This window comes from Lathamus discolor, chromosome 8 (assembly GCF_037157495.1).
Source record: "Lathamus discolor isolate bLatDis1 chromosome 8, bLatDis1.hap1, whole genome shotgun sequence".
In the NCBI taxonomy this organism is placed as follows: domain Eukaryota; kingdom Metazoa; phylum Chordata; class Aves; order Psittaciformes; family Psittacidae; genus Lathamus; species Lathamus discolor.
Window position 1 is genome coordinate 20,044,256 of NC_088891.1, and position 24,951 is coordinate 20,069,206.

The 24,951-nt window shown below is 59.5% G+C and overlaps 1 protein-coding gene across 1 annotated transcript in view; it reads left to right on the plus strand.

Moving 5' to 3' along the window:
• CSPG4 (chondroitin sulfate proteoglycan 4) overlaps positions 1 to 21,799 on the plus strand; it is a 29,882-nt gene extending 8,083 nt beyond the window's left edge. The window contains exons 3-11 of the mRNA XM_065688724.1: positions 6,507 to 6,670; positions 7,718 to 11,299; positions 11,593 to 12,072; positions 12,412 to 12,588; positions 16,019 to 16,217; positions 16,410 to 16,544; positions 16,695 to 16,849; positions 17,616 to 17,799; positions 18,159 to 21,799. Coding sequence (XP_065544796.1) covers positions 6,507 to 6,670; positions 7,718 to 11,299; positions 11,593 to 12,072; positions 12,412 to 12,588; positions 16,019 to 16,217; positions 16,410 to 16,544; positions 16,695 to 16,849; positions 17,616 to 17,799; positions 18,159 to 20,065 — 6,983 coding nt within the window. The 3' untranslated portion in view covers positions 20,066 to 21,799. The remainder of the gene's footprint in view (positions 1 to 6,506; positions 6,671 to 7,717; positions 11,300 to 11,592; positions 12,073 to 12,411; positions 12,589 to 16,018; positions 16,218 to 16,409; positions 16,545 to 16,694; positions 16,850 to 17,615; positions 17,800 to 18,158) is intronic.
• The last annotated feature ends 3,152 nt before the right edge of the window (positions 21,800 to 24,951 follow it).

A 24,951-nucleotide genomic window follows, 5' to 3' on the forward strand; every position in this document is an offset into this window, starting at 1 on the left:
TCCCGCTCCTGCAGTGCTGGGCTGGCCAGGATTGTCCCCCCCATATGCCACCACAGGCCCTATGAGCCCTTCCCAAGCATGGAGCCAGAGCAGGGAAAGCTGTGGGAGCTGGGATGTGCAGGGTGGAGCTGGAAAACCCGCCAGCCAGTGAGTAGGGAGGGAGATGGCTTGGGAGAAAGAGAAAGAAAGAAAGAAAAGAGGAAAAAATAGAAGCAATCCCGACTGGGGTGGTTTGGAAACCACGTCCTCTGGGGCTGATACGATATTTCCAGGCCAACCTCTAGCAGCGGAAGCCTGACTCACACTGCAGGGGACGGTACAAAAGCCCTATTGAGCCTCCTGCTTCCCCAAATCCTCCCACTTTCTCCCCCCGCTTTGCTTCCCAGGGCAAAAACTCCAATCACTGCTTCCAGCTCAGGCTTATTCCTTAAGTCCCTCCAGAGCCATTCAGCCACATGGCATTAAGAGCTCTCCATCCCTGCTCCTGCTCACACCAGGCCTGAGGTGCAGCCGGTGCGTGCCCAGGGCCACAGCAGTGCCAGGGATCAGCTCCTTGCACTCCCCTCCATGGCTCTGCATCTGCCTGAGCAGGAGAGAGCAGGAAATACCATCAGCTTATGGGCTGCTTGAATCATTGTAAAACCACGCTGGATAAGCAAGAGCTGGAGCTCTGGAGCTCCAGCCAAGCCTCCTGGACCCCGCTTTATGGCCTCCAGCTCTAGCAGCTCTTTCAGGCTGCTTTGTAAGGATGGGGAAGGCAGGCAGGGGCAGGCAGACATGTGGGGCTGGAAAGACGTGGGGTAATACAGCAGAACCCCTCCCAGGCAGCGCAGGATGAGCTGGGTCTATGTTTTCCCCTGACCTTCAAGTCCGTGGGCTGCAAAAAGGCCCTTTTCTTCCCCAGAGCTGTGAGGCAGGGGAAGGCGAGCAGGAGAGCATCTGGCAGGGGAACAGGGAGAGGAACTGGATTCATAAACACAGACGGAGGGTTTCAAAGCAGCGCAGTGCAGCCAGAGGTAGGGATGGAGGAGCTGCTCCAGGAGGCAGGAGCCAGCGGGATGGGATGGGGGCAAAGCAGAGCAGCCTGGTCAAGGGGCTCTGCTCCTGCACCTGAACCAAGGGTGATGGCCACGTCAAGCAGCCCAGTGCAGGGTGATGGGCTCTGGGTTTGCTGGCGGCGTCCCAGGAGCTGCTTTCCAGCAATCTCTGCTGGCCAACACTCCTGGAAAGCATCAGCCCCGGCCCTGGGGAGCCCCGCTGCGAGGGAGGGCCAGGTGGAGGGTGGGAGGCGAGAGCCGGAGCTCTGGTTCCCATTGCCGGGGTTCCAGCAGCACCACAGCCTTGGCTCTGGATGTGGGAGCTGCAGTTGCTGTCTGCAGTCATGCGGGATGAAGCCTCGAGGTAGGGATGGAGTGAAAAAGCCTCCTCCATGTAAGTGTGACCGCAGCAGGGGTGGAGCTGTGCTGATGACACCCACCTGTAAATCTGGGGGCTGAACCCCACAAGCAGGAGAGCAGGGAGAGGCTTTTCCCTGCTCTCCTGCTTTATCCCTGTTTTCCCCTGGGGCTCTGCCCCATCCCAAATGCCTGAGCCCACCGTGGAGGAACCAGCCCTATGCTGCCTGTGGAGGAGGGTCCTGCTAGCATGGGGGGCCATGGCATGTCCCCAGGGTCCCCTTGGGCTTGGATGCCATTGCTGCAGCCCAAAAGCGGCTCATGTGTGACCCGTCTCCATTATGCTGCAGAGACCCAGATGAGTGCTCAGTCTCTGTTCTGCACCCAGGCAGGTCTCTGGGAAGCCCTGAAGGCAGCAGCAGCCCCCCAGTTGTCCCCTGTGGCACCCCTCCTCTAAGCAAGGCCCCCGCCAAACCCCGAAGGCTGTGTTTGCCTTAGCCTGCCCTGCAAGCTGCTCATTTCCTTCCCTGGCCATAAATAAAACCACGCCGTAAAACGAAGGGAATGTGTAACATAAAGAAGCCTTTCTCAGTAAGATCCCTCCCTCCAGCCTGTGCTGGGATGGGGGCACAGCCCAGCCCTGCCACCTCCCAGGAGGCAGCCGAAGCATGGGGGAATGCGGGTCCTGTCTGGAGCCAGTCTGGGATTTAGGGAGGCTGAAGCCTGGAGGACACCCATGGTGGAGGCAGGAGGACTGGGCCTACCCATCCTGACTGCGCTGGCAGAGCTCATACAGACACTGCTGGGGACCAGGAGGGGTTCACTCTGCCAAGCAGCCTCCCCAGGGATGGGTGGGTGCCCTCAAGCGACCGTGGTGTTTGCACGGCAAGTGGGTGACACCACTTTATAAAGCCATTTAGCTAAGAGAAAACCAACCCCAAACAACTCCGAGGGCCTCAAAACCATCTCCTGGTGCTGCTGTGCAGGAGGAATACACCAGGCTGGGTGCCCCAGCTACACCCCGTGCGAGGGAGGCTCCGCAGCATCACCAACACAGGGGCTGCTTGATGGCCCGGGAAGGAAGGAAAGGCAGGAAGGGGGGCAGGAAGGGGAGCAGCCGCCGGGCTGGCCTGCCCCGGCGCCCGCACAAGCCCGGGGCTGTTCGGGCAACAAGGAGCCTTCACAGCCGGGCTGTTTTTCCACCAGCGGTGTGGCCGGGGCGGGACGCGGCTGCAGACACAGGGAGGTTTTCGGGGAGGGGGGGGGGGGGCTCTCCTGGCACCCGCACGGGTGATTAAAGAGCTGCTTGTAATGGATTCCAGTCCCCTCCCTGCAAACACACACCAGTGCTGGCCCTCACCTGCCCCACACCGCAGCCTCAATGGAGCCTTGTTGAGCGCCCGGCCCTTCCCCAGGCTGGGATTGCTCAGCTCCTTCCCCCTGGGCTTCAGCATCCTCCTTGGGAGTTTCTGCAGCACCTTGAGGACTCCTCTGTACCCCCCACACTGATGCAGCTCCTCATGCACACCCCAAAATGCATCCCACAGGCAGGGATGGGAATACCCCAAGGTGTGGTAGGAGCCTGCGTGCAAGGAAGGCATCCATCCACCAGCTCACATTTCCCACTGCACACCCAGGAAACATCTCCCTGTTCTTAAACCACCCCATGTCCAGCACCAGTTCTCTCCGCAAACCCTTGTGCTGAGCTTTGTGAGAGCTTTCCCTTCCCTGGGATGAGTTGGCTCCTCTGTCCTCCTACGTGCGGGGAAGAAGTTTGTGTAGTTTGTGTACCGAGATGTTAACAACATGGAGCAGAGCCCAGAGCAGCCCCATTGAGCCCCAGAACCCGGGATAGGCAGGGATCCCACCCCCTCCACAGTGCTGCTCATCACCGGTTCTGCACCCGGAGCTGCCAGAGCCTGAGCACTCTGGGGCTGCCAAAAACCTCCCTGAACACCAAACACCAGCAGCTGGAGAGGCCGAACCCGCCGTGCTTCCAACTGGAGGAGCAGGGGCAATGGCCCAGCATCCCAGTCCCGGCACGTGGCTGGCGGCTGGGCAGGGTGCCGGGGCCTTGCACACAGCCCTTGCTTGTTCCCTGGCCCCGGGAGGAGCAGAGCACACCCAGGGCCCCGCTCCCAGCCCCTCGCTCCCTGCTTTTGGCTCTTCTCCTGGGTGTTTTCAATGCAAACCCCCCCCAAACCCGAATGACAGCGCAGCCTATAATCTGCTGGCTCCTGGCCGGCTGCTCGGAAACTGTGACGGAGGCCCCTCTCGTCTCGTCAACGCCTTTCCATGGGCCTGGCAAGGCAGGGACAGCACTTTCCCGCGGGACACTGCGCACTGGGAATGGCAATTATTTTTAGCCCAGGCGAGCGGGACAGCCAGGGTGCCCACCCCAACCCATGGCCAGGACATGGAGAGCGTTGCTCCCATGGCAGGGGAGCTGGAGTCTCCATCCAGGGATGAGGCTCAGCCTGGGGCACAACATAGCTATGGAGTGATCCCCTGCAAAAGGTGCTTTTGGGTCACAGGAGTGCGTCCGCATGGGGTGATGCTGGGATGCTTGGCTGCCGCCAGCACACGCATAGGGCTGCATGCCTGGGGGGGTTCCCTATGTTCTCTGTGTCCAAATCGGAGCTGTGGGATGATGCACCCTGTGCCAAGGAGGCTCCTTCAGGGTGAAAAAAAAACCCTCATTTGGGAAAGAAAAAAAATCCCCAAATCCAGCAAGCCACATTTTCTGCATCTTTTGCAATGTGGGGGGCAAGGAAAAGGGGAGAAGGAGGCGAAAAGCTGTGAGTCTCTTGTGAAAGAGAAATGCCACAGGTCAAGTGGTGTTCTCATCCTCATCCTGGCCAGGCTGCTGAGTAGAGGAGGAGAGCAGCAAACCAGGAATTTGGGAAGACAAACAGCAGTAATTCACACCACTGCTGCTGGAGAGGAACCCGAGGCAAGGTCCCCTCCTTCCTCCCCAGCAAACAGCACCGCTCCCCTGGGCATCCCCATGTTCAGCAGCTCTTTGTTGGTAGTATTTGATGGGAAAAAGAGTGGAAAAACATCTCTGGCAGCTCCTGGAGATCGGAGGCAGGACACAATGTGCCAGCTGCGGCGCTGCTGCCCCTTGTCGCACTGGAACGCTCCTCCAGCCACAAAAGTGAGCCCCAACACAAGCCCCAGCATCACTGGGCTGGCAGTGACACTGGTGGTGGGTCCAGCCCTCGCCACGAGAGCAGCCGCTCGGTGCCCATGCGAACAGCACGTGGTTTAGATTAGGGGAAGCCACAAAACCGAAACCCAGTGAGAGCCAGAGCATGAAGCACGCACGGGGGAACGTCGTCAGGAGCCAGCACATAACGTACATGCAGCATCGCCGGGGAGCACAGTACATTGCATGCATGTGTGCACGCCTCGCCGGGGCACGAGCGCGCCTGCCCGGGTCTGGGCAAGGAAAGAGGAGGGGAGGAGTCCCTGTTGCGATGTGCCCAGCTCACTGAGTGCTGGGCAAGGTGGTGATGAGAGCAGCACCCATCACCCTTGGCCACCGAGCAAGGTGTGCTGGGGCTGGGTGGCTTTGCAGGGCCCCCTGGGAGGAGGGAGCAGGTCAGGAGAGGACAGAGCCCTGTGAAGAACAGCAAAGCTCCTCTGAGTCACTGGGCTGAAGAAAAGAAAGGCAAAGTGCCCCGTGCCAGCAGCAGGAAGTGAGCAGGCTTGAGCAAAGGGCTTGGTATTAAAACAAGATATTTCCATAGTTCCATGCTGCCATTTCTTCCCTGCCCACAGTGGGTGGGGTGACGGGCTCACAACGCCCGTGTTATTCTCATAAACCTCAGGAGAAAGCAGAGGTGTCTTCTCTACAGCCAGCAGCAGGAAACCACCTCGTGTGGTGCCTCTGCTCCTGAAGGGCTCAGGAGAGCATCCCCTCCACAGGGCACGGCCCAAGAAAACGCACTGAGCCAAAGGAGAGCGCTCCAACTCTGCCCCTGCCAGACTGGCACCACAGAAAGCTGGCTGTGGGGCCTCAAACCCAGCTGGGGGGGCTGCAGCAGGATGGGTTTGATGACAAGTGAAGTACAGCAGGAAGGCTCCGCACACATAACCTGGAGCACGGCAGGCTCTGCAGCCCGCCACTCCATATGTCTGAAAGCGCACGTGTTCTCCCCCCTCCTCGACATATCCTCCCCAGACGTTTACAACTTACAGCTCTTGTTTATGCTTCACCCTGCAAGTGCAGAGTTAACTTTACCATGGGCTGCTCTGGAGCGAAGGCAGACACGTGCATTTAACATGTGTGCTATGCACATGCATGCATGAGCCAGCTCAACATTATAAAGCACTCTAAAATTAAGCCTTGCCACTCCCTGTGCTTTTAATTCTGCCCTCTCCCGCATGTGCCCTGTGACACAGTCTTTCATTTCATGACCACATGCCATTGCGCTGAGTCCCTCCAAGGGTGATGTATACTGGGTGTTGAATGGGTTCCAGCGGCATATTCAGGAGCCCTGTTTGAGCAGAGGTTTCTGTACAGGCTCACGTCCACATATGGATCACAGGTACACGGCATTTAGTCCTCCAGCACTGATGGAGCAGCCACCTTCAGGGTGAACGTCAGCAGTGTTAGGATGATACAAGAAACAATAGTCATCAAAGCCCAGACTGGTTGGAAGGGACCTTAAAGCTCATCCAATTCCAACCCCCTGCCTTGGGCAGGGACACCTTCCACTAGAGCAGCTTGCTGATGGCTGTGACAGAAGTGGGAAAGACTCTTCAGGGTAAGAGTTTGCCTCCAAAGACTTCAGAACTCAGCCACATGACAAGGAGAAAGGTTCCTCTTTAAAGCTCCGTGGGCAAGAACCACCACCTCTGCCTTGGCACCCAGCCCCTGGAAAACTCTTCCTTTAGGAAAAGCAGGAAACGGGCTCCCTGAGGGTCTGTCCAGGCAGCAATCACAGCACCCTGTCACGGGGGAAATGGGGAAGGACTGGTGGGTGTGCTTGGGAGGCTCCGGGCTCAGCACTGATGGGTGTGCTTGGCTCCAGGATCAGCACCCACACAGCAGGGCTTCCAGGGGGTGTCCTTCCCTGCCTCACCCGCTCTCCTTTCCCTCCCCAGCCTCTTTCTTCGGGGATGGCTTCGTGGAGATGCCGCTGGCGGATGCATCGCGCACGGTGCGGCTGCGCCTGCAGCTCTACACCAGCCAGCGGAACGGGCTGCTCTTCCTGGCCGCCGGGCAGCCCGACCACCTCCTGCTGCAGCTGCGGGACGGCACCCTGCAGGTCAGCACCCACCGCGCTGGGGTCTGTGGGGCTCCATCCAGGGTGAGGATGAAGGGGCAGCACCTGGAAGCAGCAGCCCATGGGGCCAGATGCAAGCATGGGCTGCCAAGACCCCTGCCAGGGGGTGCTGAGCTCCAGAGGAGAGTGGACACAGGCTTGGGATTATCAGAGACACAGAGTCCAGCTGAGGAAGCTCTTCACCACTACATAGAGTGGTGCTGGGGAGCATCATGGAGACACCCAGACATCAGCACTGCATGGTCAGACATGGTGCATAGCATCCCTGGGGTGCAAGGGGTTAGTGAAGAGAAGGGATGAGATGAGAGAGGTCTCCCCTGTGCTACCACAAACCAAATGGAGCTAGGACATGGGAAGGGATGAGGGCAGAAGAACAAAATTCATTCTTGTGGTTATGGTGTTGCCATTCACCATGAAGGAAAAGAGCAGGGAGCATCAGAGATGCACATCCTGCCTCTGTGCAGCCCAGGCTGGGCCACCAACCACATCTAAACCAAAGCAGGACAGCAAGCGAGCAGCTGGCCGGAGGTCTCCCTAATGCAGACCATGTGTCTCAGAGGGCACCAGCTAACCCTCTGCTTCAGCAGGCTCCAGGCTGCTGCCTGTGGGGAGCAAAGCCTGCTATTTCCCTGTCCGTTCCCTGGGGAAGCAGCAGCCCAGGTTGCAGGGAGGGAGGCTAGCAGGCAGGATGGAGCAGGGAAGGAGCCAGCATCTGGTAGATGTGGGGAGAGGAGAAGCCCAGCTGTGGGACCGGGAGATAGAGGAACACCAGGAAATAACCACAAGACTTGGGAATGAGTGAAAAGGAGGGAAATTCGAGAATTGAGAATGGGACAGAGAGGGCATGAACAGAGGGAGGAAGAGGGGCAGTATGCCTAGAGGTGGAGGTGAGCAGGGCACAGAGCAGGAAACAGAGGGACCAAACCACTTGTGTGTGCCCAGGCAGGGGTCCGTGCTCCAGCAGGGATTTGTGGTAGACGCAGAGGTGTCTCCTTGCTTGTGCTAAGCACTCCGTGTCCTTCCCTGCAGGCCAGGCTGCGGCTGGGCTCGGAGGAGGCGATGCTGCAGTCCCCAGCAGAGCTGCAGCTCAATAACCTGGCAGTGCACGACGTGGAGCTGCTGGTGGAGGACGGCAGGATGACGCTGACCATCGACAGCCTCTTCAACAGCTCCGTGGACATGGCAGGGCCCGCACGGGAGCTGGACATCCAGCACGGCCTCTATGCTGGGGGGACAGGCAGCCTTGATCTGCCGTACCTCGCCGAGGCCAGCGCACCCTTCCGAGGTTGCCTCCACTTGGTGACATTCAACGGCCTGGATGTGCTCTCCCCTCTGTCCTCGGATGGCAGCTCCAAGACCTTCCACCGGGTCCAGGAAGGCTGCAGCACACAGTTCTCTGCAGAGCCCGAGGAGCCCTTTGGGTTCCTGGGGCCACACTCCTACATCGCATTTCCCACGTGGGAAGCGAGGGAGGAAGCAACCATTGAGTTTGTGATAACAACCAGTATCACCCAGGCACCCCTCATCTACCACGCAGGGCTGGAGAACGACTTCTTCTACCTGGAGATCTCCAACGGGCGCCTGAGGGGATTTGTGGAGAAGGGGAATGGCATCATTGTCCTGCACAACAATGTCTTCATCAGTGATGAGCAGCAGCACTATGTCAAAGTCCACACAGACATCCACAAGTTTGAGATACTGATAGATTACTACGCCTCATCCACCTCCAACAGGGGGATCAACAACTACCTGGACCTTCAGGGGAACCTCTTCATCGGAGGTATGAACGAAAGAGCTCTGCAAAGGCTGAGAGAGCATCATCTTGCTTTCATCTCGGTGTGGACCATGACCAACAGCTCCTTTGTTGGCTGCTTGGAGGACCTGCGGATAAACCTGCAAAGGAAGAGTCTGCAAGATGCCGTGGTCACAAGGGACATCACATTAGGCTGTGGAAAACAGGACCACTACTGGGAATACGACGAGGTGTACGAGCAGGATGAGGCACCCACCTCCCCACCGCCAGATGCCTGGTCAGGAGCTCCAGGGCTTGTGGTGGAGCCGTGCCGGCCGGACAACAGCTTCCCACCCGCCTTTGCCAACATCAGCAGGCTGCTGCATGTCAGCCCCCTCATCGTCTCCGAGGGGGGCACAGCCTATCTGGAGTGGAAACATGCCCAGCCAACAGTGGACTTGAGCCTTGCAAACATCCGCCAGTCCCAGATCCTCTTTAGCATCACCAACGACCCGAGGCACGGCCAGCTGGAGCTCGACATTCCTGGGTCCAGGAGCAGGAGGAAGTTCACCTTGTTGGACATTGTGAATCGGAAGGTCAGATACATCCACGATGGCTCGGAGGGGCCCATGGACCAGCTGATGCTGGAGGTGACGGTGACAGCCCAGCAAGGGGTCCCGGAGTGCTTGCGGCAGGGGCAGATGTACCTGCTGCCCATCATGATCAACCCCGTCAATGATGCCCCACAGGTGATCTTCCCCCATGGGAACCACATGACAATGCTGAAACACACGCGGAAGCACCTGACCACGGACATCCTGCAAGTCCTAGATGATGACACATCCTGCGATGACCTGGAATTCCAGCTGCATGGTGGCCAGCAGATGGAGGAGGGTTATGTGGAGTACGACTTTCATCCTGGAGTGCCCATCGAAGAGTTCTCCTGCAGGGACCTGGAAGCAGGCAACGTAGTCTACGTGCATCAGAGCGGGACAAACTCACAGCTCACCTTGCAGGTGAGTGATGGCACAGTCCCGAGCCCCATTGCTACCCTGAGCATCCTCGCCATTGACCCCGACATTCATTTGCACAACAACACCGGTCTCTCCATCTCCCAAGGAGGAGCTGCACGCATTACCACCGCCAACCTGTCAGTGGAGACAAACGCAGTTCAACAACGGGTGGCCATTCTCTATGTTCTCACAGAGCCCCTAAGGTACGGGGAGGTCCAGAAGCAAGGGAGCATGGGAGGGGAATGGAAAAAAGTAGAGTCCTTCCACCAGCAAGACCTGGAGCAAGGGCGCATCCAGTATTTTAGCACAGACCCGGAGCACCGGCTGGAAGACAGTGTGGAAAAGCTGAGATTCAAAGTCCAGGTGGGGCAGAAGGTGTTGGAAAACAACACCTTTCTCATAAGGATTAAAAGAGCCACCATTAAGATGAAGACCATGGTCCCCCTCCAGATGAAAAACAAACGGCACAGAAACATCACCACTAAAGAGCTGGAGGCAATGTTGGAAGATCCAAACTCCACTCCAGTCCCCTTCCACTACGTGATAATCCAGGCTCCCAAGAAGGGAAACCTAGAGCTGCTCGGCAACAGGCTTACCGAAGGCTTTGGATTTACCCAAGAGGACTTGCAGAGAAGCCACCTGAGCTACAGTGTGACCATCAGGAACTCTCAGCAAGCCGAGGACACCTTCCAGTTCCGCGTGCGCGCGGGTGAACAGCACTCTCCTGTCTATACCTACACCATCAGCATCGGTGGGGACCCTGATGCACCAGCCCTGACCAATGTCCTCCTGACTGTGCCAGAAGGCGGGCAAGCAGTCATCTCCAAGGACCACTTGTTTGTACAGAGCATGAATAGCATGGACTACCTCTATGAAGTGATTGAGGGGCCGGCGCACGGGAGGCTGGCCTGGGCCGCATCCCATGGCTGGGCCTCCAGAGAGGAGATCACGGAGTTCACCAACGACGACATCCTCCAGCGCCGGCTGCTGTACCAACACGACGACTCCGAGACGCTGGAGGACGACATCCCCTTCGTAGCGACCAGGCAGGGCGAGGGCAGCGCTGAGCCCGAGGCAGAGGAGGTGAGGGGTGTTTTCAGGGTCTCCATCCAACCCGTCAACGACCACACTCCGGTTCAGGTGGTGAATAAGGTGTTCAATGTGGTGCGCAACGGGCAGCATCTACTGACAACAGATGACATTGCCTTCACCGACAAGGACTCCGGCTTCTCCGACTCACAGCTGGTGCTGGCAAGGAAGGACATTCTCTTTGGCAGCATTGTGTCCGTTGATGACAGAAGCCACCAGGTCTATCGGTTCACACAAGATGACTTGAGGAAGAAGAAGATCCTCTTTGTCCATTCAGGGGCTGACCGGGGCTGGATCCAGCTGCAGGTCTCAGATGGTCTCCATCAAACCACGGCCCTCCTGGAAGTACAGGCATCAGAGCCCTACATCAGAATAGTCAACAACACCGGTCTGGTCATCCACCAAGGCAGCCGCGGGAGCATTGATTCCTCTGTCCTCAGCCTGGAGACCAACATGGACATCAGGTCAGATGAAGAGATACGGTTCCTGATAACAACCCCCCCGAGGTGGGGGACCGTGCTGAGAGGGGAGCAGCCAGTCATGGCCTTCTCCCAAAGGGACCTGCTAGCAGGAGAGATCTCCTACCGCCACAACGGGAGCAGGAACACGCAGGATGAGCTCCAGTTCACTGTAGAAGTGAATGAGGTGGCAGTGGAGGACACGCTGGCCATCAGCGTGTTCTTGGACACTCATCCCAGCCCCCTGCACATAGTCAACCACAAAGAGATCCACGCCTTCCAGGGGGAAGGAGCTGGGATCAAGGAGGAACACTTACTGGTGAGTATCCCCCTCTCTAGTCATTCCCCAAGCATGCAGCACTGCCCTGGCCACCAAACCAGGAGAGCCACCCATGGAACTTCACTTTACTCCCACTTGCCCAGCGCAAAGGACTTGTCAGGTTTTGCCATGGGGTAGATGGGGGGTTCTGGCATCGCATGAACAAAAAGGTGACTCTTGCAGCTTAACGCACAGCAAAGCCTTAGGGTATTGCATAGCAGTGGGGCTGTAGGGCAGTCCAGGCTTGCAGGCACCAGCCCCACACTCACACTGTATCTCCCCCACACTCCCAGGTGACCCATGAGGAGATCCCTCCCCAGGACATAGTCTACCTGGTGAGAAGCCCCCCAGCCTCCGGCTTCCTGGCAATGCTTCAGCACGACCACGACTCAAAGGAGCAGCCCAGCCTGGACCCCATCCAGTCCTTCACCCAGGAGGACATCAACAGTGGCAGAGTCCTCTACCTCCACTCCAAGCCCCAGGAGGAGCGTGACCAGTTTGTGGTGGACATCACAGCCAGCAGTGCGGAACCTCTGGAGGGGGTGGTGGTGAGCCTGGCCGTGCTCCCCATCACCATCCCATTGGATGTCCGCAACATCACAGTGCCAGGAGGTGGCTCTGCCGCTCTCTCCACAGGCATCCTCAACATCCCCAACCCCTACTACACGGCTCTGGGTGTGGAGTTCATGGTGCTCGAGCAGCCCAGGTTCGGCATCCTCCTGAACAGCGAGCGGCCCGTGGGTGCTGGGCTGCACAGCTTCACCTGGAGCGAGGTAGAGCATCAACGGTGCCCCTTGCCTACCACGCTGCTTTCCCAAGGAGGTTGAGAACATCCCAGGGTGGGCTCCAGCCCTTGGCAGCTCTGAGAAGATGGGGAAGGCTCCTCTCCCCATCCAAGATGGAGATCCTTGGGATGGAGGGGTTTAGGGTGGGGTGCATGTATCATCCCCTATGATGTGTTTAAATGTCCCTGGGGATACAGAGTGGGGATGCAGGCAGAGCACCCACACCGGGATGCCCCGGAGCGACTGGTAGGTGCGCATCTTGCTCCCTCCTCCCATGGTGGGTGCGCAGGTCCCCTCCCCGAAGGTCACCCAGGCCCTGCCCCGCAGGTGGAGCAGCAGCAGATCCAGTACCGGCAACACGGCCCCGGCGCCAGGACCGACAGGTTCACCGTGCTGGCCAACGCCTCCGAGGTGGACCGGCAGAGCCAGCCCAGAACCATCTTCATCACCATCCTGCCCCGCGGCTCCAAGGGGCCCCGGCTCAGGGTCAACGCCGGCCTGCAGGTAAGATGCCACGGGGATGGGCAGGCAGCCACCCCACGGGGCTCAGCGCCGGAACATGGGGTGGTGGTGGGAGTCAGTCCCTCACGGGGACCTCACGGGACCCCCACTCCAAGCCTGGTCACGCACCAATGGCAAATGGGGCACAGCAGAGCCGGGACGCGCATCAGAAGCGGCCGAAGGGCTCCGGGGTAGGGGGGCGGTTTCCCGGCGGGGGGAGACGCTGCAGGAGGCGGAGACCGGCTCCGCCGGCCCCGCTCCTTCCGCCCCGTCGATGCTGCAACCGGCCGCAAGATGGGAGCATCGCCCCGCAGCAGCGCTGCGGCCCCGCAGCTGCGTGCCACGGCGGCAGGCAGCGGCCCCTCGCCGGCTCTTGTCGGGGCAGCCTGCCCCAGGGCCCGCTCCATCAGCACAGAGGGGGTATGCGCCATTGGGTCGGCGCCTTTCACACCCCTCCTCATGCCCATCTCGGTGAAGTCAGAAGCAAATAGGTCTCACCAGCTGCTGGAGTCCCCTCTTCTGCTTCAGACACTGCCTGCCCCATTAAGGGTCACTAATTGCAGCAAAGAAATTAGTAGCAAACAGGAGTGCCACCCCCCTAGGCTATCCTCACCCAGCCCAAGTTTTCCCAACCTGGCTGGAGGGAACACTGCTCCTTCCATCACAGTCATCATGGCCAGATCCTTGCAGCGACTTTGGGAAGGTGTCTGGGAGCCTGGACTCTGGAAAAGATCATAGAAACATAGAATTGTTTAGGTTGTAAAAGATCCTTAAGATCATCAGGTCCAGCCATTGCCCAGCACTGCCAAGGCCACCACTGCCCCATGGCACTGAGCCCTCGTCTCCACAGTGTGTGAACACTTGCAGGGCCGGTGCCTGCAGCCCTGCCCTGGGCAGCCTGTTCCAATGCCTGAGCACCCTCTGGGGCAGGAATTGTTCCTCAGCTCCATCCAAACCTGCCCTGGTGCAGCTTGAGGCCGGTTCCTCCTGTCCCATCCCTTGTTCCTTGGGAGCAGAGCCCAGCCCCTCCTGGCTCCAACCTCCTGCCAAGCAGTTGTAGAGGTGCTCCAAGGGAAGGGGACAGGCAGGGAGAAGGACTCAGGGCTGTCAGCAAAGTTTGGGGTACCCCATCCACAGCCAGCCCCTGCTCTAGGCCTGCCTCAGTTATACTCCCCAGCCCAGGAAGCTCAGCCCCTTCCCAGCAAATCCCTTTTATAATGTGATGAGTGCTCCAGGATCTGCCCCAGCTGTGCACAAATCCTGCACTCCCATAGAGACTGGTTAACCCATTAGCTGCTGAACCCACAGCAGCCCCATCCCTGCTCCAGAGGCCACAAAGCCCCTCTCTGCTGGCTCCCTGGCTCTGGCAGGGTGGAGGGAGCCGGCAGAGCAGCTCTGGCCCCCGTGCCATCCATTAGACACAGATCTGGCCCTGTGTGAGAAGAGAAGGAGGAGGCTCCTTCCCTGCCTTATTTTTAGCCAGCCCATTATTAGCCCAGTGACTGCAAGGCACTCGGGGAAGCACGTCCTTCCCTCCCAGCCACCACGCTAAAAAAAGGGTGAAGAGAAAGAAAAAGCTCCCAGAATAAACTCCGGAGTTTATTCAATGTGCCTTTCCACCGGGAGCCCCCCCGGCCCGGAGGGGTAACCTCGGCTGCCCGCAGGAGGGGCTCTGGAGCTCGGAAACGCTCCCTGCTCCCAGCAGGAGCAATGCTAAAGCAACCCAAGGCTCAGGAGGGGCCCGGCCCTGCTGTGTTTGTGCTGTGGCGAGAGATGACTTCAGCGTTTAAAGGTCAGGCCGGGTCCAGGACAGGGATTGCACAAAGCTTCCCTCTGCTGCCTGCGGCGGCCAGCGCCGGATGCAGAGTCCATGCAGGGATGAGGAGACCGCGGGCAGGGTTCAGACCCCAAAGCAGAGCCCTTTGGAAAGGACCAGGCAGCTTGGCCTAAAGCAGCTTCTTGGGTTGCAGCAGGAGAAAGGGTGGCAGGATGCCACCAAGAGAGAGGCTTCCAGTGCTGCACCAGCACACACGGGCACGCTCCGGGCACTGCTCCGCTGCGTCTGCTGGAGAACAGAGGCGACACAGAGGCTGAGCAAACACAATGGGAGCAGGAACCAGGCAGGAGGCTTTAATAATTCAGAGGACGGGGAGCATGGTGAGGTGGCTCAGCCCCGGTGGCACGGGCTCTGAGCCACCGTGTCCCAGTGAGCAGTGATGCCCAGTGCTGCCAGTCCCCCCGCCTACAATCGCCTCTCCAGGCTTTGAGCACAGGGAGTTTTCCTTGGAACTGAGCCCCGGCTGTGGCAGCAATTCCAAAGGGCACTGAAGTGACCTGGCTGTGGAGAAGGAGCAGCCTGAAACCTGGGTGCACACACAGCACAGCAGCAGCTCTCATTGCTGCGTGTGTCCAGCAGTGCTTCCCCCACCCCATCCCTCCAAAGCTGTGTTTTCCAGCCTGCCTCCTGCCATCCCATGGGGACTTCCAAGGGATTTCATTTCATTGCCGGCACCCACACCCACTCAAGCAATGCTTTGGGTTAGGCCAGCTCAAAGCAGCAGAGAAGAGCTCATCACAGCCAGCTGAGCAGCAGAGCCAATGCCGGGGTGTTGTCCTGTGGGCTTGCAGGATGAGGGCCAGGCGCGCGATGCTGCGGGATGCGGCACATCCTGCCCCTCTGCCCTGCATGAGCTGCAGGAAGGCTCAGTCCATGCAGCCGATGTTTTCTGGGCATCCTGAGAGTGAGAGGCAGCTCTGGGGTGTGCTGAGGTACAGCAGAGGATTAGGAGCAGGGAAAACTGCCTCCAGCTGGAGATGGGAGATGCTGGGGCTTTGCGGTGGCGGCAGCCCCAGGGTCTGGGAGAAGCGGCCCTGGGAAGCTTCGCAGTGGCCCTGAGCTTGGCTGCATACTTGTCATTCCTGCAGCGTTTGCTGGGGTGGCTGGTGGTCTCGCTGCAGCCTTGGGAGAGCACAGCAGAATGGGTGCTTTGCTGGGAGCATGAGCTGGGAGAAACATCCAGCCTGGCAGAGATAGGGCTGTGACCATCACGTACCCAGGGAGCGAGTTCAGGGCTCAGCTACCCCACTAAAAGCCCTTTGCTTGCAGAGCAATGGGGAGCAATGTGTCAAAGGCACAGGATCGTGCCTTCTTCCATTCCCAGTGCTTGGGAAACTGAGGCACGCAGGGGCCAGCTCTCCCCATTGCCCTCCTGCACACACCGTGCAGATGGATGGACCATGGTGGCAAACCTGGCAGCGGTGCAGGGTGACAGAGGCATCCCCCAGCACACAGACAAGGCATCCCTGTGGGCCAGGATGTGCTCAGGCACACAGTGAAGCGCTCTGAGTTGGGATGGGGTCTGGAGCTGGCTTCGGAAGAAGGGAGAAGTGCTGGGAGCATCACAGGGGGTTACAGCCTCTCCCTATCCCCCAGCTCCGGGAAGGTGCCACGGCTGCCATCAGCCCCTATGTCCTGAGCGCCGAGGACGAGGACTCCCCGCCGGAGGAGGTGATCTACTCCATCCAGCCCCCAGCCAATGGGAAGGTGGTGCTGAGGTCGGCGCCCGGTGCTGAGGTCCGGCGCTTCACCCAGGCCCAGATTAACAATGGCCTCATCCTCTTCATGCACCAAGGTAGGACAGGGCTTGAGGTGCCCTGGCTCCCTGCATCAGCCTGAGGGAGGTGGTAACAGCACTGGTGGGGAGCTGTGCCACCAAGGCGGATGCTAACCCCATCACTGAGCACACTGATCCAAGCCACGCCAGGTTAATGGGGGGCTGCAGCCTTCTCTGCCCCCCAAAATGCCCAATTAATGCTTTCTGCAGGGCAACTGGATGGGGGCTTCGCCTTTGACCTGTGGGATGGCGAGAACCTGTCTCCTGGGCACTTCTTCCTCATCAGGGCCCAGAGAGAGCCCCTCATCAGCCTGGCTAAGAAGCAGAGCCTCACCGTGTGCCCAGGTGGGTACAGGAGTGTTCCCCATCCTCCCAGTTGGATGGCACATCCTTGCATCAGCCCCTGCCCGAGCACTGTCAGGAGGTGCCCGCAGCAGAGGCTGCAGGCAAGCAGCGAGGCCATGGGTTGAAGTCCATCCTGGACATGTTTTCCAGGTGCCCTGCAGCCCCTCACGAGCCAGAACCTGCAGGCAGTGAGCAACAGCCCTGCCAGCTCCACGGCTCTGTACTACAGCATCGAGCAAGCCCCGCGCCTGGGCAGGCTCACCACTGCCCAGGGGGAGGAAATCAGGAACTTCACCCAAGCCCAGGTGAGCTTTCCCTGTCCCCAGCATCCCAAGGCACAGCCCTGCATCACCCCACGGGTCCCAGCCCGGCCCATTGCCACCAAGGGCACCTGATCCCTGGAGGAGGCAGAGCAGGGCTGCAGCCACATCATTGCTTTCCCAGCTCTGCCAAGGGCTGCTAAGAGGGATTAAGAGCTGCCGCCCCAGCACCGGCTTTACCACGGCCACCAGCCTCGGATTTAGTGCTGGGAGAGGCGCAGGGAGCTATAATCCCCTTTCCTTAGCTCCCTCCCTGCTGCAGACCAGCCGTGCTGGCTGCTGCCGCAGGGGAGAGCAGAGTGCGGTGCTTTCACCTCTGCTCTGAGCTTTGTCCCACAGGAGAGGCTTTGCAGGGCATGGCAAAGGGCTCATTGCTAAACCATCACTCAGAAGCATGCAGGTTTGCCCACCCTGGTGCTGTGCTTGCCTGGCCCTTCTGCTGAGCCTCAGTTTCCCCTGCTGCTGGGCAGAAGCCTCCTGGCAGGGAGGCACAGTGACTTGTGGATGGTGGCATGCACACCACTGCTGGCGATGATCCCAATTTCTTGCTGAACCAGTGCTTGGGTGCTCCTTCCTGGAGCCAAGATGAGAGCCCAGGGTGCACACATTGGCTCTGGCACAGCATCACCAGCTCCCCAACCCCCAGTGCCACAGTGCCCATCACACCAGTGATGAAACAAATGCACTGTTTTCCACATGGGTCTGTATTTTACCCTTCAACAGAGCTCATGGAGGTTCTCTTTGTTTCTAGGTGGACAGCAGGTTGATTTTCTACCAGCACGAGATGCCAGAGAAGCCCTTCTGGCTGGCTCAGGATGCCATCCGCTTCCGCGTGGTGGCTCCCACGACCATCTCTGATTCCTTCATCCTCCTCGTGCTGATCTCCTTCGAGGCAAAGTGTCCCCAGCGCTCAACCCAGCTATGGAGAAATGAAGGTAAAGAAGGAAAGGAGAAGTTAGGTACAAATGAGCTCTCCTGAAGCTGGGATTGTACAAACTTCAGGAGAGCTTGTTTGTATGTAGATGCTGCTGTGCCGTTTCCCATGGCCAAACAAGCATGAGCTTTGCATCAACCAACATCTAAGCCTGCATCCATCCTTTAACTGGCTCTCTGCACAACTGCTTCCTGCATCATCTCTCCAAACTAAGTCCCAGTGATTCTCATGCCTCTCCAGTTCTTTGCAATCCTCCTTTCTCTGCTCTAACTTGCTCTCCTTTAGCAATGCTCTCCCCTCCAGCAGATCCTGCCTCTTCCCAGGCCTCACAGACCTTCGGGTTTTCCCTTTTCTCCCCAGGTCTCCAGCTCCCAAGGGCTCAGCGGGCTGAGATTGGCACCTCAGTCTTGGATGCCTCCAACCTCCTGAGCCAAATCCTGGCCCCGGAGAGAGCTGCACACGATGTGGTCTTCCTGGTGACAGGGCTACCGGCCCATGGGCAGCTCTTGGTGGCCGGTGTGCCCCTGGAGCTGTCTCAGCCATTCTTCCTGCAGTCAGACCTGGCTGCAGGGCGCCTGGCGTATGCCCATGGTGGGGACAGCATCTCTGAAGACCATTTCAGGTTCAAGGCTTGGCTCCGGCCCCGGGTGCAGCAGTCCCTCCGTCCTCCACAGGAAGGGGTGGTCATCTCCGAAGCTTTCAATATAACAGTGACCACCAGCGGCATCAAGCCACTGCAAGTGGTGAAGCAGCAAGAAGTGCTGAGGGTGCCCCCAGGCTCCGTGGTGACGCTGTCCCAGGAGTACCTGGATGTGGCGGAGCCATGGGGGTCCCCAGAGGACATGGTGTACAGCATCCTCCAGAGACCTCCTGCTGGCCACGTGGCCAGCACACACAACCCACAGGAGCCCATCGACCGCTTCACCCAAGCGGATGTCAACGCAGGCCACGTGGTGTTTGTGGCCAGCGGGAGCCATGCCCCAGGCTCCTTGGCCCTGAGCCTCTCCGATGGCCACCACCCGCCCACCCTCACCTCACTGGACATCGAGGTGCTGCCTGGGGGGAGCACCGCTGCCAGCCCCGTGCTGCTGGAGGTGCCCCAGGACCTGAACAGGGCCTCCGTGTCCCACCATCACCTCCTGGGCGCCGCAGGGCTGGGGGCAGGCAATGCCCTGTACAGGATCACCAGGGAGCCAAGGTTTGGCCAAGTGCAGGTCAACCAAAAGCCATCACGGGGTTTCTCACAGAAGCAGCTGGACCGTGGGGAGGTGACGTTCACCTTCATCGACCTCAGCTCTCCTGAAGATGCCTTCCAGTTCCTTGCCATGTCCCGGGCAGCAAACAGGACCGGGGTGGTCAACGTGACCGTCCGTGCCCTGGTGAAGGCTCGGCCAGGCAGCCTGTGGCCCAGGGGCACCACAGCCCTGCTGGACACCAGTGTCCTGGATGCCAGCGAGCTGGCCAACCGCACCAAGAGCATCCCAGTGTTCAAGGTCCGCAGGGCACCCCACGCCAGCCGCCTGGTGAAGGTCTCCAGGGTCCCAGGACAACCCAGCACCCCCATTGAGACCTTCAGCCAGAGCGAGCTGGAGCAAGGGCTGGTGGGGCTGGAGCTGCTGGATGCTGGGGAGACCGGCCAGCCACTGCAGAGCGACAGCTTCGTGTTTGAGCTGGTGGCTGCCAGCGTGCCACCCGCATTAGCATCCCTGGGGTACAGCATTGAGCCCTACAACGCCTCAAAAGCCTACGGTGTCACCCTGCTGACTGCCCCTATGGCACCCTCGCCCCCCGTGTCCCAGCCCCATGGCACAGCACGGAGCAGTCCCAATGCCAGCGAGCTGGGCATGCCCCCCACTGCCTGGCTGGGCCCTGGTGCCACCACCAGCCCCAGCCCTGTGGAGGGGGGCACCTTCCTCAGCTTCATTGAGGCCAACATGTTCAGCATCATCATCCCTATCTGCCTCATCTTACTCCTGCTGGCCCTCATCCTGCCCCTGCTCTTCTACCTGCACAAGCGCAACAAGACAGGGAAGCACCACGTCCAGGGCACCCCATCCTCCAAGGCCAAGAATGGGGCCGTGCCGGACCAGGAGACCTTCCGGAGGACGGACCCCAACCAAGGCATCCCCCTAACGACTGTCAATGCCCTGGAGGGCAAGGGCACGGGTCCCCCGCCCCAGGGCACAGGGGCACCCCCAGACCCCGAGCTCCTCCAGTACTGCCGGACTTCCAACCCCCCCTTGAAAAACAACCAGTACTGGGTGTGAAGGGCTCAGGAATGGGGCACAAGACCTCCTGCAGGTCCAGACCCTCCCAGATACAACCACCACCTCCTCCCGGCTCTCCTTCTCCTCCCTGGGAGCTGGCATCCCATGGATGCAGGAGGGCCCTGGGGATAGAGGGGCTGCCCACCTGGGAGCCCCAAATCTGTGCGCAGCTTTGGGCAGGGAGGGGGGCTCTGCATAAGCAAGGCAGGACAGGCAAAACGCCTGAGCATCCCTGGGGAGAGCTGACTTTGGGTGCTCACGGGGGCCACCCCACAGTGCTGGAGCACCGGTCCCCACCGAGCCACCCAGGCAGGTCCCAGTGGTGGCTCCTCCATGGGCAGCTCTTGACATGAGAGGGAGGATGAGGAGCAGCTCGCGCTGAGTCAGGCTGGGGATGAAGCTGCCCAAATCCCCCAGGGCTAGGCGGGCTGACACTGGAATGGGGCTTGGAAAGAACTCTGTGGCCAGTGCCAGGGGAATTTAGGAATCCCCACCCACTTGGAAAAGAAAACCCTGCCTCATTCTTCCTCTGCGTGCCTGCCCTATGCTTCATACAGCAGCTTGCACCCAGCCCGGGGGGGGGGCGGTTGCACAACAGGGAGGGATGGCAGGAGCTCACCTGGGTAGGGTGACACCGGAGAGGAGAGCAGGGAACTGGAGCCAGCCCAGTTTTCCGCTGTCTCCTCCAGCACAAGAAGTAAACAGCGTAAGCTGCCTTTGCCGAGGTGCATCATGCTTTTGGTAAGCTGTAATGTCCCTTGCCAGGCCTGTTCTAAGCCCAGCGAGCTGCCGAGTGACATTTGGAGGTAATGGACCAAGCTCTAGGCTCTTACTCAACTTTTCCTCAGCCTGGAGTCCTCAAAGCTTCAACAGGAATCGAGGGAGAGCAGAGGGAAAAACTGAGCGCTGAGCCCAGGATGGGTCCCAACAATAACACCCTGCTCTGCTGCAGCTGGGAAGCTCAGCACAGGGCACAGCCCACTCTCACAACACACATGGGAAGCTGAAGCAAGGCTCTGGGGACCACGGGGATGTTCTACACTTGCACCCTCTTATCCAGGGTAAAAACCCATCCCACAATCCCTCCCCACACCAGCAGCCCCACTCCCAGGCTGCAGCACAGCCGGGATGCTCGCTTGGAGCACACCAGCAGCTTTCCTGGCTCTATCTATGGTGCCAGATGCTTGCTGAGAAGGCAACGCATCCTCCCGGGCACCCACAGGGTGCGGACAGGCAGCCCCATGTCCCCCAGCCCCATGGCACAGCACCTCCAAGCCCTCCTGGCCTGAGGCAGCCCATGCTGATGGGTGCCAAGCCTGAGCGCTGCTGCCTCCTTCCCTGCTTCCCACCTCCTACCCCATCTGAAGGGGGAAACAACGATGTTTTCTACTGCGCAGAGGCAAATCACATCCTCTCCCCTCTGTAAAATAGGGACAGTGCATGGCTGACCACATCACAGCCGGGAGCTTGGGACCACCTCTGCAGAGCAGAGGGAATGCCACTGCCTGCATCCTCGTTGGGATCATAGCTCTGTGCCTTCCCCATCACACCCAGACAAGCACCTTCATTACCTTTGCTAAGCGTGTGCCCCGCAGTGAGGGATGGAGGTTTGCAGGGAAGCTGGTGGCAGCCACCGAGGGCCCCGTTGGAGGCATCCGCCGGGTTTTCCTTCCCAATGATTTTCTCCTCGCACCCAGGGATTAAATAAAAGGAACGTGGCCTATTTTGTCAGGAGCATTGAAAGCAAAGCGGGTTATTTTTAAGGACTGTGGTTGTATTTCCACTGCTGGGAAACATCCATTTCCCGAGGTCAGGGGAGGACAGGCGGTAACCTGGAAAACCCCAGTGCAGATCCCGGCTCTCAGGGGTTTAAACCCAGAGCAAAGCTGGTGACTCCACTTGGGTTACCTGGGGTTTGGATGGGGCAGGATCATCACCACAGCCCCAGGGAAGGGGTGAGGGTCCGGGCTGGCTCCTGCCTGCCCACGGAGCAGGCAAACCACAGCCCAAACAAGCTTCAGAGTTTCCTGGCCAGGCCCTTTGGCTTCCCCACACTGCAAAGCACCAGAGCTGCCTGCTCACAGAGGCACAGCCCGTCCTCATCCTCCTCCTCACCCCAGTGCGGGCCAGAACCACTCTGATCCAGGAGGTTCTGGGGGTGACAGGAGCTGGGCTGCACCCTTCCCTGCCAGGCTCGTTACGAAGCTTGCAGAGGTTTAGGGGGGATCCCAGCCTGGTTTGTGTTGAAGGGACCTTAAGGCTCATCCAGCTCCAACCCCTGCCCTGGGCAGGGACCCCTTCCACTGGAGCAGCTTGCTCCAAGCCCCTGTGTCCAACCTGGCCTTGAGCACTGCCAGGGATGGGGCAGCCACAGCTTCTCTGGGCACCCTGTGCCAGCGCCTCAGCACCCTCACAGGGAAGAGCTTCTGCCTATAAGCTCAGCTCAGTCTCCCCTTGGGCAGGTTCAAGCCATTCCCCTTGGCCTGTCCCTACAGGCCCTTGTCCCAAGCCCCTCTCCAGGTTCCCTGCAGCCCCTTTAGGCACTGGAGCTGCTCTCAGGTCTCCCCTTCAGGAGCCTTCTCTTGTCCAGGCTGCCCCAGCCCAGCTCTCTCAGCCTGGCTCCAGAGCAGAGCTGCTCCAGCCCTCGCAGCAGCTCCGTGGCCTCCTCCCCACCTCCTCCTGCACCTCCAGCTTCTGATGTCTCCCCGGGCTGGGCACACGGGGGTGTCTCACACCCACATCCGTCCTCTGCCTTCCCCCCATTGCTGTGCCCTGCCTGGGAGCGCAAAGAAACACAGGGTTAGGGTGGAATGGGGACATCAGGCATGGGAGCAGCAGGAAGGGCAGGGGAGGGGTCATCAAGACCCTCGTACACCTACATGCAGCTTCTGAAGGCACTGGGTCAGGCTAAAGAAAGGCCAAGAGAAAGCAGGGGGTGGCAGAAAGCAGGGCAGGAGCCAGAAGACACCCAAACAGAGAGCGCGGAGCAGGCTGTGGTGACTCACGGAGGTGTGACAGGAGGGACATGACAAACCATCCCTGCCACCACCTCCTCACCGGTGGGAGGAGGCACGTCAAAAGCAAGGACATCACCGTGCAGAGCAGCCACAGGAGGGAGGAGGACTCTGTGCCACCTCCAGACACCCTGAGATGAAAGTACCTCAGGTTACCTGGGCTGTCACCCAGGGGCTCATGAGTGGCAGAAGCCAATGAGTGTCATTTCTGTTCTGTTCTGAATGCAGAACTCACCCTTGCTTTCTTTAAGCCCCAGAATCCAGGGATTTCTAGGGCAGGATTTGTTGAAGTCCAAATGCAAGGCAAAGCTTCCCCAGGCCACACAGCTGCAATGGAAAGAGAGAAGTGGATCATAACCCCATGACCATCTCCCATCTGTGTCCTCTCCTGGGTTAATAACGAGGGCAGCATTGTGGTGGGGACTCTGTCACAGCTCCAGTGACAGGAACCAGTTTCCAGGCATCTATTCAAATGCAAACAATAGGCCAAACAGGTTTCTTTGAGCAGCCACCCAGGGCAGATGCCTTTGAAACCCTTCCCACAAGCTTTAGCCAAGCAAACACAGGGGGTCAGCAAAGTAAGGCTTTTATTCCCAGCACATCCAAGCCCTGCACAGGAGACCGGGATCCATGTAAGCATCATGTCCCCAGCCTCCAAACTCCTCCCCACCACAGGCTGTAGGACATTGTCCACATCGCTGTTGGGGACAGACACACAGCAAGCACATGGACCCCTCAGCTCAGGCAAGCAGCCCAGCTCTGGTGTGGGGAGGCAGAACATGGTCCAGGGGCTCCTGCCTCCCTTTCCCCATCCCCAAAACCTCTTCGGCAGCTGCCGGAGCCCTGGGAGTCACTCTGGATTCCATTGGGAGCCAGGAAGAGCAATCACAGGCAATAAGGAGGCATCTCTAAGAGGACACCCATTCCTCCCACAGTGGGTGAAGGACCTGAGCGGGGTGGCCGGGTCCTCCTGGGAGCCAGACCTGCGGTGTGAGACAGGGCTCAGCACCTCAGTGTGAGCCTCCCTCCCTGCGTGCCTGGCGCGGGCAGACCAGGCCCACAGCCTGCAGAACAGGCTCAGCCTGGCAGCGAGCCCGGCAGGACAGGATGGAGCCTGGGGAAAGGAGCAGGCTGCAGGCACTCACCCTCACAGCGCTGTCCCCAGCAGCGCTCAGCACCTCGCCAGCCTCAGACAGAGCACCTGGGCTTAACCTGCAGGGCCAGAGGAGCTCCTCCTGGTGCTGGCAAGCAGAGGAAAGGATGGAGAGGTGAGGACCCGGGCATCGGGAAGCATTCCCCATGCAGCTGCTGCCTGCCACGGCTCTGCAGCTGGTTTAATGTAAAACAGACTGAGCCCAAGCTCCATTTCCACACCCAGCAACTCCAGACAGACAGACAGTGACGGAAGGATAACCACATCCAGAGCCTGTGCTCTCCACCCCTCCTGCAAACCCAACACACCCAGAGATGCAGCTCCCCAAAGCACAGGACCTACCTTCCCTGAGCTCAGAGGGACATTATCCATCCTGGCACAGAGAACTGGGACAGGGTCTGCCCCGAGCATCGCCCCAGCTCCGGCTGGGGGGGAACCATCCCTTTGCAGAGCGCCAGGGCTGCAGCGCCCAGCAGCAGAGGAATGAGGAGAGCTGGCAAGGCCCAGCTGCAGCTAAAGGTGGTTCCCAGCTCATTCCCCTTGCATAGGCACTGCTGATCCCCTCGTAACCTCCCAGCGCTGGGAGCAGGAGGAGCATTCCCCGCGCAGCCAAGGGAAGCGGCTGGTGCTGCAGCCCAGGCAGGGTCACGCTTCGGAAACACATGAGAAGTGCAGCAATTAGCAGGTCAGAGCTGCCAAGTCGGAGCTGTCTTGCTCTG